The following is a 12,818-nucleotide window of genomic DNA, read 5'->3' as shown; positions in this document are numbered from 1 at the left end:
TATGTTGTAGGTTCAGTTCCAATATGCACTGCAATATTGTTTAGAATTGTGCATAGCGCTACCCAAAGGAAGTTTATATTTGTTGTAAATAATGTGTATTTATTCTTTTGCACAATGCTTTAAATAAATTAGAATTGCAAAGAGCAAATGCTGTAAAAATGTGAAACACATATTCAGTGTCGTACTCAAATATCTCACTAAATGCAGTGGTCTATCTTTACTGTATTTTCAAATGGCTGTGCAAATAGTATACAGTGCTGTCTTGAGCATTTTCAGGAAGCGTCACCAAAATCTGACTTTTTTTGCATTGGAAAAAATGTTCAGAGTAAACTGTCTTAATGAAAACATGAAAAAGCCATCTGACTATCTTGTTCATAAACAATGGTGTCAGATCTTTTTATCTTGAAGACACTGACACTTTTATTGATATGAATACTTGCTTTTGAGGAATGAGCTTTCCATTTTAAGCAAGTGACACGCTTTTGGAGGTTATCAACTAGGTTTTGCCGTTTGTACTAATTGTTTTGAGAAATGCATTAACTGTTGTGCAAATGGCGAGGCAGTGGCGCAGTAGGTAGTGCTGTCGCCTCACAGCAAGAAGGTCGCTGGTTTGAACCTCGGCTCAGTTGGCGTTTCTGTGTGGAGTTTGCATGTTCTCCTTGCCTTCGCGTGGGTTTCCTCCGGGTGCTGCGGTTTCCTCCACAGTCCAAAGACATGTGGTACAGGTGAATTGGGTAGGCTAAATTGTCCGTAGTGTATGAGTGTGTGTAAATGTGTTTGTGGATGTTTCCCAGAGATGGGTTGCGGCTGGAAAGGCATCTGTTGCGTAAAAACTTGCTGGATAAGTTGGTGGTTCAGTCCACTGTGGTGACCCCGGATTATTAAGGGACTAAGCAGACAAGAAAATGAATGAATGAATGTTGTGCAAATTTAAATAGTGTTGTGAGAAATGCACCAAAGTCACTGAGAAAAACTGTTGTGAAGTATCTGGGTACAAGACACTGAATATGTATGATTTACATTTTTACTGCATAAACTCTTTACAATTCCAATTTATTTACAGCGTTGTGCAAAAGAATAAATACACCCTTGTTTACAGCAAACATAAACTCCCTTCAGGTAGAGCTATGCACAACTGTGAACATTATTGCAGTACATATTGGAACATAACCTACAACATACATAGATCTGTAAATCATTAATGAAATTGTTCAATCTAGGAGACATTTTCTGGAAAAAAAAAAAAATTTTTTTAGAAAATTAGCTTGACAGATTTTGACAACTAGTTTAACATTTTTGTATGGAATGACTCAAGTAATGAAATTAGGACTATTAGTTTTATATGGAATGACTTTTCAGCATTCACAAGTTTAGTTAATTTTGCCTGACATGACATAAACAAACGATAATGTTATAAAACAGCAGAGAGTTGTATGAAAGCAATTAATGCATGTCCACAGGTATTTGCAATTTGTTGGAAGCAATGAGAAACTGCTACTATGATGTGTACAAATGACTAATTGTTTTGAGAAATGCATTAACTATTGTGCAAATGTAAATAGGGTTGTGAGAAATGCACTAAAGTGACTGAGAAAAACTTTAATATTGTTCATGGCATAAGTCTTTACATGCAAAATGGCTGAACAAGTTGTCATAATATTTTGCATTTTTCTATCCATTTTTATTAGACTTTTTTCTAACTCAGTCTACAATTGGTAAATTTCTCCCACATAAATCTTGACTTTTCTAATGAAGGTCTAAAAGGAGGTTGTCCTATGTTCACATTTCTATTTTTTTTTTCTATGCAGTGCTGCACTTTCTGTGTCACAGTGACATGAGCAACAAATTATAGTACAAACAGAAAAAAATGCCATCGTTTACACCAGAACACCCCTTAAAAGTACACTGTTGTATTGACAACATGACTGAGTAATTTGACTGTCTTATTCATACACAATGACACAAGGACAAAATGACGTAATTCTAACGGCACTGACCTATTTATTGATACAGAAATGTAGTTTTTAGAGATGAACTATGGATTTTGAGCAACAGACTGGCTTTTGCAGGTAATCCATGGTGTTTTGCTATATGTGTATTGTTTTAAGAAATGCACTTAATGTTTTGCAAATTTCAATTCTGATATGAGAAATGAACCAAATTGTCTGAGAAGAACTGCGGAACAACAACTATGTGGTTAAATCAAACGTTTCAAACAAATTTTAAAATGTTTTTTTTAGTGTGATATGTATATAAATGATTTTATAGTGAAAATGACCCCTCCAATTCCCTTTAAGAGTCAGTTGATTTGAGCCACCATGGCACATTTGCTGTTTACATGTCGGACTTTGTAAGTGGAAAAAGTGAACGCTTCACTAGCAAGAAAACAGTTAAACAGATCATCTGCAGCAAGGATAAAGAATGACCGTCCTCCAATCGGCCTTTACTTTCACTTTCTCTCTTTCGTGGATAAGGAAACGTGTTGTATGCACAAACATCCATTAGCCTACATAATTATTTTCATTTTCATTTGTTGTTAAGCGCAAAGATTTGTTTTAAAACTATTTCTGAATTCCGTTCTAATTTCCACAAACAGATAAATGAACAATAATAACGTAGTGTGGTCAAAATACTGAGTTATATCCAAACACACGTTCTATGCACCATATGTTCTATGCACCAAATCTAAGCTTGTTTTAAATAAAACAAATATCAATATGCATATAATAAATACTACTACTAAAAATAATAACAACATTTTACAAAAGCAAGTTGTCGTAAATAAACTGAAAAAAAGCCCTCGAGATGAAAAAGGCATGGAAGCAGTGGTTTTTATATAGAAAGTTATCATTTTTGTAATATTTTAAACCTTACATTTTTTAAATTTCATTTTAAGATCCCGAAGCACAAGTGTTCCAAAACATTTTTGTACAGACTATGTACTGCAATCAGCTCCATGAATGATTTAAATAATATATTTCATATATATATATATATATATATATATATATATATATATATATATATATATATATATATATATATATATATAATCCTATCAATAATTTTCTAATTATTTAATAAAATAGTTATTTAACTCAATTTGTCAAGAAATATATATATATATATATATATATATATATATATATATATATATATATATATATATATATATATATATATATATATATATATATATATTATACCTTGCTCTTTAAAGGAAACTTTTAAAGTGTAGCTTGCTTATTTTAGGAATGTCCTTTTGTTCAATCTTTTTGGATTAAAGTTTTTTTTTAAATGCTTCATTATCTAAAATAATCTTAATCATTTTAAGAGTTAAGTTTAAGACTTAATCAAAACAATTGTTTTGAGGTTTACACTAATATATATTGGAAAGTTTATATCTATAAATGTAAATAAATGCAAACCCCTTTTTAGCATATTCAAACAAGAAGTATTAGTCTAAAGAGGGATGTTTTAATTGTTTAGAATTTGTCCTTATTGCTTTGTATTTACTATTCATTTTTATGTTTATATTACCATTTCGTTTCCCCTTCTCTCATGCGCTTGTTATTTATTTCATAATACTCTTATTGTGTAAAATGAACTAATTTGACTGTATTCTTTTTTATTTGTACTGTAAATCTTTTGTTGTATTAAAAAAATTAAAAATGATGATGACGCCAAGTGATCGGTTATCATGACTGCCGCAACCTTGAGCCCTTGAACTGTCCGGCTTGAGGGCTCCGTTTTCAACTCCGCCCCCGCCTGCACTCGGCTAATCTCGTTGATTAACGGCTGCCTTTTTTTCATGCCTTGCTCTGCCCATCACTATTGAAATCCGTGTGCATATACCCCATTCAAATAATTATTGCGATATTTGCCCACAAATCTTTGAAGTTTTATGCCAACTGTCATTAAAATATGCAAGAACGAGAACTGCTATTCTACTCCAATCCAGTAGATGTCGGAATACGCACATTCAGGTTGGTTTGCCAACCACCAAAGAAGATCTGCTTTTCTTTTGATTTTACAAGCGAAAATGTTACCTCCACCGGCCGTATATCACTTTCCTTCTGAGATCAGCACATTGAAAGATGGAGCATCAGTTCGAACATTTGGCAGGTCCGTCTATTGTGGATTTCAAAGTTGTTGTAGGTACAGTTTAATCGCACTTACTTTATTCAACGGTATAATCTAGTTGAATTATTGTGTAAAAGTAGATCTTACTTTCAGGTATATTTCTAAATGTTGCATTGTAAAACTCATGACATTATGATTTGCTTTTTAAAATATATGTTCTTAAGGCAATTTTAGTGAAAAAAATACATTGATTGAGACATTGATTTGTGTTAACCAAAATTTAAAATTCAGTTATCCTTTTTCTCATGCTTGACCTCCATAATAGAAAAAAAAAACATAAAATATGAAAGTCAATGCTGACAGGTTCCCCACTTTCTGCAAAATATCTTCTTTTCTGTTAAACAGAACCCATCGCAGCATTTGGACAATTATTTGGACTCAATAGTGAAATAAAACTACTTTTTTCACTATTATAGCTGCCTTTAGGAAAACAGCACAGTGAAAATAAAAACAATGTCCACTCGTTCCCTGGAATTCAATATTAGCTAGATATATAATCTTTTGGAATAAAACGAGGAGTCAAAAGCTGCATTTAATCTCTTGCTTTTCTGACTTGCATTACTGACATGCTGCGAACAGTGAAAAGGTTTATCTAATATGTGCATTACTTCAGCAGAAAATGACTCCTCCTTCATTTAAATTCTATTCAAGTGTATTTGTATTATTGTTCCAAAGCAGCTTTATAAATGGTTCATGTTATTACATTATAGTAAAAATCAGCTAGTTAAAGTTGCTTGAAAGGTGTAAAAAGTTAAAGGTGCAATAGAGGATTGTCTTCAGAAAATTTTTTTGTTGTACTGGTTAAAGTCTCATTTACATTCCGATTGATTAAAGTAAATGATGTAAATCATCATGTGATTTCTCTATTTTAGCCTAAAAGCCTGATAAACTGTTGTTGTGCAATGAAAAATAGCGTTACTAACCGATGAGCAAACATGCATGGACAGTGCTTCTACATAATTCACAGAAAGAGCAGTCAGAAAGGCGAAACTGATGGATTTGTGCTGAATATTAGCATCTTTGACTCTTAAGTATGTACAGTAGCTATAAATGTCAGTGTGTTTGCGTTCTCTTTATCCAGTTTCTATTCTAATTTGCAGTTAAGTGGAATAAATAAATAAATTGAAATGCAAGTTAAAGTATAAATAGCAGAAGTGAAAGGATAGATTTTCCCTTTGAGCAAATATTAGTATATATATAAGTACTGTATATTGATCGCAAGTGCTCAGTATTTGATCACATCTCGGTTTTGTTCTGTTGATATGTAATTTCAAATATCCGTAGCTTGAAACAGATGGAAATATGATTGCTATTAGTATGACTACTATGGCAAGGGCTCAAGTGGAGCAGTGCTCATAATATCAAGCGGGATAAAAATAGAAAAAGACAACTGAGAAACATAACCTGCTCTGTATTTTTGTTGGCAACACAATTTAGATCTTTTTAGGGTAAGAGGTGTGCGAGTTATTGCCGCCTATCACTGAATGTGAATGTTTAAAGCAAAAGCAACTTAACTCCACTGCTTTTGCTTTAGGCCCCTCCACAGCTTGATCCACGCTGGCATTTCTCCTCTTGGGTTTTAGGTTTTGAAAAGGAAAAAAACTTCACCACCCTGTCCAATCTTTAAGGAAACTGGGTATCAGATTTGCACAATCCATATGCACAACGCTTAGCTTGTTGCCCTCCCTCTAAAGCTTGACAGAGCCTCTGCGCGTAGCTAAGCCATGATTGGTGGGTGGCAGTTTTTGGATGTGGCTTAGCGAAGGGTAAATTAGTGCAATGAAATATAGCATTACAGACTGACGAGGAAACACACATGGACAGTGCTTCTACATAACTCATTCATAGACAGAAAAGGCGAGAAGGGGGAAATTTATGGATATGTGCCAAATATCAGCATCATTTATCCATAACAATGACAGTAACTTTAACTGTCAGCATGTTTGAGTGCTTTTTAAACAGTTCTATTCTAATTTGCAGTTAAATGAAATAAATAAATTTAAATGAAAATCAAAATATAAAAAAACAGAAGTGAACAAAGATTTTCCATACCAGAAAATATTAATCCGACATCAAATATAAAAGCAGACACTAACGTGCTTTAACATCATCACCAATGACTAAATCTCAAAAGACAGACGAAAACATCTGTGAATTGTAGTTCTGACATGGGCATGGGGGTTATAAATTACTGAGAAACAGCTGCGGGTTAAGTATATTGATCGCAAGGGCTCAGTTTGTGATCATATCTGTTTTGTTCTGTTGAAATGCAATCCAAATATTCGTAGCTTGAAACAGATGGAAATATCACTGGATTGTGTTCGCTTTTACAGCTGTTGCTTAAACGGAGCAATGCCCATAAAATAGAGCAAAAAAAAAAAAAACAAGACAGCTGTGAAACATAACCTGCTTTGTATTTTTGTATGAACACAGTTTAGATTATTTTAGGGTAAGAGGTTTTTGAGTTATTGCTATCTATCACTTATGTGTCAGTAATATCAAAAACAAAACCAACTTAATCTCGCTCTTTTAGCGCCTCTCACAGAGCTTGATCCATGCTGGCATTTTTCCCCTTAGGTTTTAGATTTTGGAAAGGGAAAAAAATTCCACCACCCTGTCCAAACTTTTAGGATATCAGGTATCAAATTTACGCACAACGCTTTGGCTTGTTTCCCTCGCTCAAAAGCTTGACAGACTTCCTGCGTGTAGCTACAGTTGCAAAGCCACGATTGGTGTGTGGCGGTTTCCGGGTGTGGCTTAGCAAAGGTTTAATTGTAAAACTTTACTGTTGTAAATATAATCCACACCAGCTAGTGTTAAAGTAACATTTTCAAAAGTGTTAACAATTTATCACTGACTCGAGTTAAATATTTTTTTCTTGTTTTATCAGTAATTATTCATACACTTTATAAATTCAATACATACTATGCTAGTCATGCATTATAAAACATTTAAACCTAATTATTGTTGGTTCAGAGCTAATTAGTGGTATAATAAGCAAATATAAAACAACAGTATTTCACATTTCATTTTTAGTGAAAAACTAAATTCCATGCATGTTGATGTGTAAAACATGTAAAGCATTATCCCTTGTAGTCATACAGAATATTTTGTTTTTAGAAAGGAATTAAAACACTGCCTAAACAGAGGAAAAGCATAAAAACATATGTATTCACATTTGGTCCATTTGCATTTTGAATGTTACAAGGTTTAATGTCATCAGCATCATAGCCTGAAAGTATCACAATGCACATTTATCAGCACTGCAACAAGCTTTCAACCACATAATAGACATTTTCACCCTATACAACAAAATTGATAATTTTACAGAACACTGGCAGCTCATGTTTGATCTCTGTGCATATTGCAAGCTTATGTTCAGTACCATCAAGTGTAGGCCAACTGAGCAATTGTCTTTTTGTATTGTGATTTGTAAATCATTAACCAAGTCTTCACTCAGACAAATAAAGAGAAAGTTCATTGCTCCAAATAATTTTCGCTGTATCCCAAAGCAATGTTATAGGCATTGTTTAAAAATTAAAAAATATTGTGCACTTAAGAGAGCAGAAGCACTTCAAAATTGTCATCTACAGCAATGTAGTACCATGGATAGAAAATATGATTAATGATTTTGGCTTTTTCTAAGCTTCTCATGAATGCTGAAACACGACTACAAAGTGAAAACCAAAAACAAGTTACTCTTTTCATTTTAGTCTTTTAAAACATTTTATAGGTCAAAAAAAAGTTGGTAAATTGTATTCAACGCTTGAAAAATATTCCTAAGCAATGTTATTTAACAATGTTTTCAATGTAACCCCAAACACTAAACTACACTACTTTATCGTATGTAATCATTTCTCACTTTATTTAAAACTTCAGGGCAAATGTTTAATTAAGAATGTATAATTATTAATTATAATATTAGAAACACTTTTCAAACACTAATGATTAAAGGTCCAACATAAAATCGATGCTAAAAATACAAAATGTAAACATTGTACTTTAAAGATTTCAAGTTTGGGCTGCACGGTGGCGCAATAGGTAGCACGTTCACCTCACAGCAAAAAGGTCACTGGTTTGAGCTTCGGCTGGGTCAGTGGCGTTTCCGTGTGGAGTTTGCATTTTCTCTGTGGGTCTTCTCCGGGTGGTCTGGTTTTCCAGAGTTAAAGTTAGCGGTTCATTCAATTGTGGCGACCCCAGATTAATAAAGGGACTAAGCCGAAAAGAAAATGAATGAGATTTTAACTTTCTCGCAATGCTGTTATTTGTCTGCCTGCATCCACATTAAGCAGTGTAATAGTGTCCTCATGAATTCTGAAAAAGTATTAATGTAAACAATATATTATCTGACACCACTAAATAAATGACAGAGCATGATAAATGAAACATTAATTGTTTTGTTTTGTACATAGGAAAAATCATACTCAAGTAAAAGTACCATTACTTGGCTAAAATGTTGTGCGAGTAGAGTAAAAGTAGCTGTTGTAAATATTACACAAAGTATAAGTAAAAAGTAGCCGTTTCAAAAGTATTCGTGAGTAGTGGGTATTATGCTGTAAAAAAGCTGATGCATTTACATGTAATTTGTACATGTGTGTGTAAATGTAACATTCTGTAGTGCATTTAGTTATTGCTCAGCAGACACATAACATCATAAGATGTAATATTAGGTTAGATTTAGGTTGTGATGTCAGCTGACCAAAATTCAATGTCTATACAGCGTCTACGGACAATGGTATTTTGATGTCCAATAATGATGTCAAATGACGCTGATATTTGGTTAATTTTTGGTTGTGTTTGAAAGTGATCAAAACCCAATGTCAAGCCAACATCTTAAACCAGCGTCATACTGATGTCAAATACTGACATTTATTCATCAGGCAACAAAAATCTAGTATCTTATAGACGTCATAGTGGTAACATTCACACAACGTCAAGCTGTAACATCATTAGATGTTGATATTTGGTTGATTTTAGGTTGGACGTTGGACATTGAGGTTGGCCTGACGTTGGGTTCTGATGTCAACCCCATTTTCATTTCCAAACAAAATGCAAGGGCCCCACGACGATAGAGTACGATGTCAGTACGTGGTAGGTTGTCGCGTTTCCACTGTCGGGCTAGTAGCTGCAGTTGCAGAGTCATGCAAACCCCGCCCCCAGAACATCCCCTTAATCAAAAGTCACACAACCTGCCCACTTCAGCGGGAATCAGGCAGATAAAGCACACCATCACGAAATCATTAAAATGAAGACAACCCAAACAAACCAACAAACGAAATGTTTCTGTACAGCATTACATTATATGCCTATACGCACATACCTGTGTGTTCTCATTCATCATCTTCATTTACTCGCCGACTCACCGCATCGTGGATAGAATAGTCTTGCCACAAACGGAGCAAACGCACCCATCCATAATATAAAACTACAGAAATTCTCTGTTAATAGCTCGGTAGAAAATGTATTTTATAACATCCTCATTTAGATTGACGCTGTCAAACATTCAGCCCAAATGCTTCGGCGAGAGCTCAAACATGTTACTTTTTCCCTATAGGCTATATCTTAATAGGTGATTCCCCTTTATTTAAAGATGTTGCATATTATTCTGTGATCTAAAGGTAAGTGTTAAGTTAAGCAAGTAATAAAATATAGCCTATATTCTGTTGCGCTCAGCAGCTTTTCACTAATAAGGCTCTACATGTAGGCTATTTAAAATGTCATTTTTAAATTTTACCACGTCATATAAAAGCATAAACACTTGTTTGAGGACACAGAACACATTTAGTATGCAGTTTTCTCTGGTGCGCTTAAAGAGGCACTGCGCAGTCAGGACTGCGTGACAGAAAAAAAGGTTGCCTAGCTTCTGCTTTCACTCACCCATCAATGCTCTGTTTGCCTGATTTGATTAATATCATTGTATCTGTGAAGGAGCTCTTTTTTGCTCGGTCTCACACACACATACAGGCATCTAAACGCACACAAACACACCTTTTAAACTTGACAAAAACTCTCGACAACCTTTACTGTCTGCTCTGTCTTTAATATGGCAAAAAGACCCCAGCCTATAAGGCTATATGTTTTCTTTCCCTTATTTATTTGTTTATTTGTTTGGCGAATGTACTCCTGTGCGATCAGAAAAGTGTCTGCCTCCCCTTTCACTCCGCCCCGAAGCCCCAGCTGGCCCTCTTTGACCCAAGGTAAAAGGCCGGCCGCTGGCCCTGAGAAAGCCCCGCTTTGACCCGATTAGGCCCCGGTACATCAAAGGCCAAAGACTATAGACTTCTTACCGCTGGATAGCCTGTTGAAGCAAAAGGAATTGTTTTATACTGAAACTTTCCTTCTAAAAGCGCTTCCTTGGTCTTATCCATATTTCTTTGCACGTTAAACACGCGCAGAGTTGGAGCAAGCTGAACTGGCGCTCTAGGTGAACGCCCTCAACCTAAATGTGAAAAAGAAAGTGACGCAGATGAAAGTGAGGACCGGGAGGGAGGGGGTGGGTGTTGTGGATGAAAGTGAGGACTGGGGGGTTCGTTCACTATTCTGCCACCCAAAGCGGCCGCCTAGAACCGCAGGAAAACAGGAAATAAAAAAAAACTGCATTTGCATTAATTGCGCAATTTTTTTTTAAAGCATTAAATTTTGTAAAATAATGGCATGCGTTAATACGCTAATTTTGACAGCCCTAATTGATTTATTTATTTATACAACTGTTCTGTCTGCTTCTTAAATCTTATTGGGTGATAACCGTGCGATATTCTGCAATAAGACACTACAAATTAAAAAATATTCCTGCTGTTAGGCAACATAATGTACTTTTGAGGCTTTTTTATTCAAGAATGTAGTTGTTTAAATTGCAACTATGTAGTTCATTTATAAGGATTGTGACTATTTTAAAATATTTATTATTACTGAGAGACAGCGTGGCGGCGGCAATTAGCCAGCCATACTGAGCTGACCAAAGACGGTTGATGTTGTCTATCCACATGCCGTTCAAAGTCACTTAAATCTAAATCACCCTTCTTCCCCATTCTAATGATTGATTTGAACCGCAGCAGATCATTTTGATTGTCTACATGCCTTATATATATATATATATATATATATATATATATATATATATATATATATATATATATATATATAAATTTAACTTTTTGACCGTTTGTTGTTTCATCTCTTTATGACGAATTGATTAGTTCTTTGTGTTTTCATATTAATGAAAATGATGTTCTTATAAAATGGATTTCTACTTTTAAACATAATAAATGTTTTTTATCAACATGAAATGATCTGTTGAAAGCAGCAGTTGTTTTGAGTTAAATGCCAAATGTTTTACTTCTGTTCAAATTTTACATTGAAGGGTGCATTGTTCACCAGCGATTATAGTTTTAAGTATTTAAAATGTATTTAGTTTAATTACAATCTAATTATTGGAATTTTAATTTAATTATTCTGATTACACTATAATTACTGGTATTATAGTATTTAACCCTTTAAGGTGCACTCCTTGAAAATATTTTTTTGGCCCATGCTTGCATTTGATTTGTTCTGAAACAGCTCTGATAGTATTAAGCAATTAAAACAAAAATGTTAGTCTATGTATAAAAGGTCGACCAGGTGGATACGATGGCTATTAAAGGGATCTAAATACTGGAATTTAAATACATTGACAAGAATCTATCAGGAATAAAAAATAAATAAATAAAAATTAGACCAAAAGTCTAAAAGTCTGCCATCAATCAAATTTTGCAGATGCAGGATCATATTCTCTCTCTTCTGTTTTTATTTTATTCATTTTTTTATTTTGTACCTTTTTGTTTTATTCATTCATTTATTCATTCATTAATTTTCTTGTCGGCTTAGTCCCTTTATTAATCCGGGGTCGCCACAGCGGAATGAACCGCCAACTTATCCAGCAAGTTTTTACTCAGCGGATGCCCTTCCAGCCGCAACCCATGTCTAGGAAACATCCACCCACACATTTACACACACACTCATAAACTACGGACAATTAAGCCTGCACCGCATGTCTTTGGACTGTGGGGGAAACCGGAGCACCCGGAGGAAACCCACGCGAACGCAGGGAGAACATGCAAACTCCACACAGAAACGCCAACTGAGCCGAGGCTCGAACCAACGACCTTCTTGCTGTGAGGCGACAGCACTAGCTACTACGCCACTGCCTCGCCCCTTTTTGTTTTATTATCATTTTATTAGAACGTTGCATTTGGGTCAGTGTTCTTTAATTGTTTGACTTTCCTCATTGTTTGCATATGTTTATAAAATGTGTCCATCTTTCCATCTAGACTTACAAGTTACAAGCCAGATTGTTCCCAAGCCATTCTGAAAGATCAGCAATCTTCTGCACAGTGCCATGTCTCAGTACAGACAACACTTGTTGAACCTTTCCAGCCTATACTTGGAGCTCAGTATTTTGTTCTTGGTGAAATCGAAAGGACTAATGGTGAGTTTGGGTAAGACATTTATATAAACTGGCTGCTGTCGGCATTAAATATGGAAGCTTTTGTGTAATTTTGTTTAGAATGGTATTAGGTTGGTTGCTTTAACCAGTTTTTAATGTTGCTTCTGATTCCAGGATTAAGTGGAGTTATACTGCGTGCACGTTCTTTGGCTTGTGTTGAGGCAATAGACCTCAGACTAATGCAAGAAGCCAT

The 12,818-nt window shown here is 34.7% G+C and overlaps 1 protein-coding gene across 3 annotated transcripts in view; it reads left to right on the top strand.

The window, feature by feature from the left end:
- The first annotated feature begins 3,981 nt into the window (after positions 1 to 3,981).
- Positions 3,982 to 12,818, top strand: part of ten1 (TEN1 subunit of CST complex) — a 9,070-nt gene continuing 233 nt past the window's right edge. The window contains 3 exon segments of one of the 3 annotated variants that reach the window (NR_136942.1): positions 3,982 to 4,154; positions 12,450 to 12,607; positions 12,740 to 12,818. The exon segment at positions 12,740 to 12,818 is cut by the window's right edge and continues 232 nt beyond it. Coding sequence is in view for 2 of the 3 variants with exons in the window: in NM_001326366.1 (NP_001313295.1) it covers positions 4,043 to 4,158; positions 12,450 to 12,607; positions 12,740 to 12,818 (353 nt within the window). In the remaining variant the exon portion in view is untranslated. 3 annotated transcript variants of the gene reach the window in all.

This window comes from Danio rerio, chromosome 6 (assembly GCF_049306965.1).
Source record: "Danio rerio strain Tuebingen ecotype United States chromosome 6, GRCz12tu, whole genome shotgun sequence".
Classification (NCBI taxonomy): domain Eukaryota; kingdom Metazoa; phylum Chordata; class Actinopteri; order Cypriniformes; family Danionidae; genus Danio; species Danio rerio.
The sequence above is the reverse complement of the archived record's forward strand: the minus strand, read 5'-3'. Positions and strand labels throughout refer to the sequence as shown.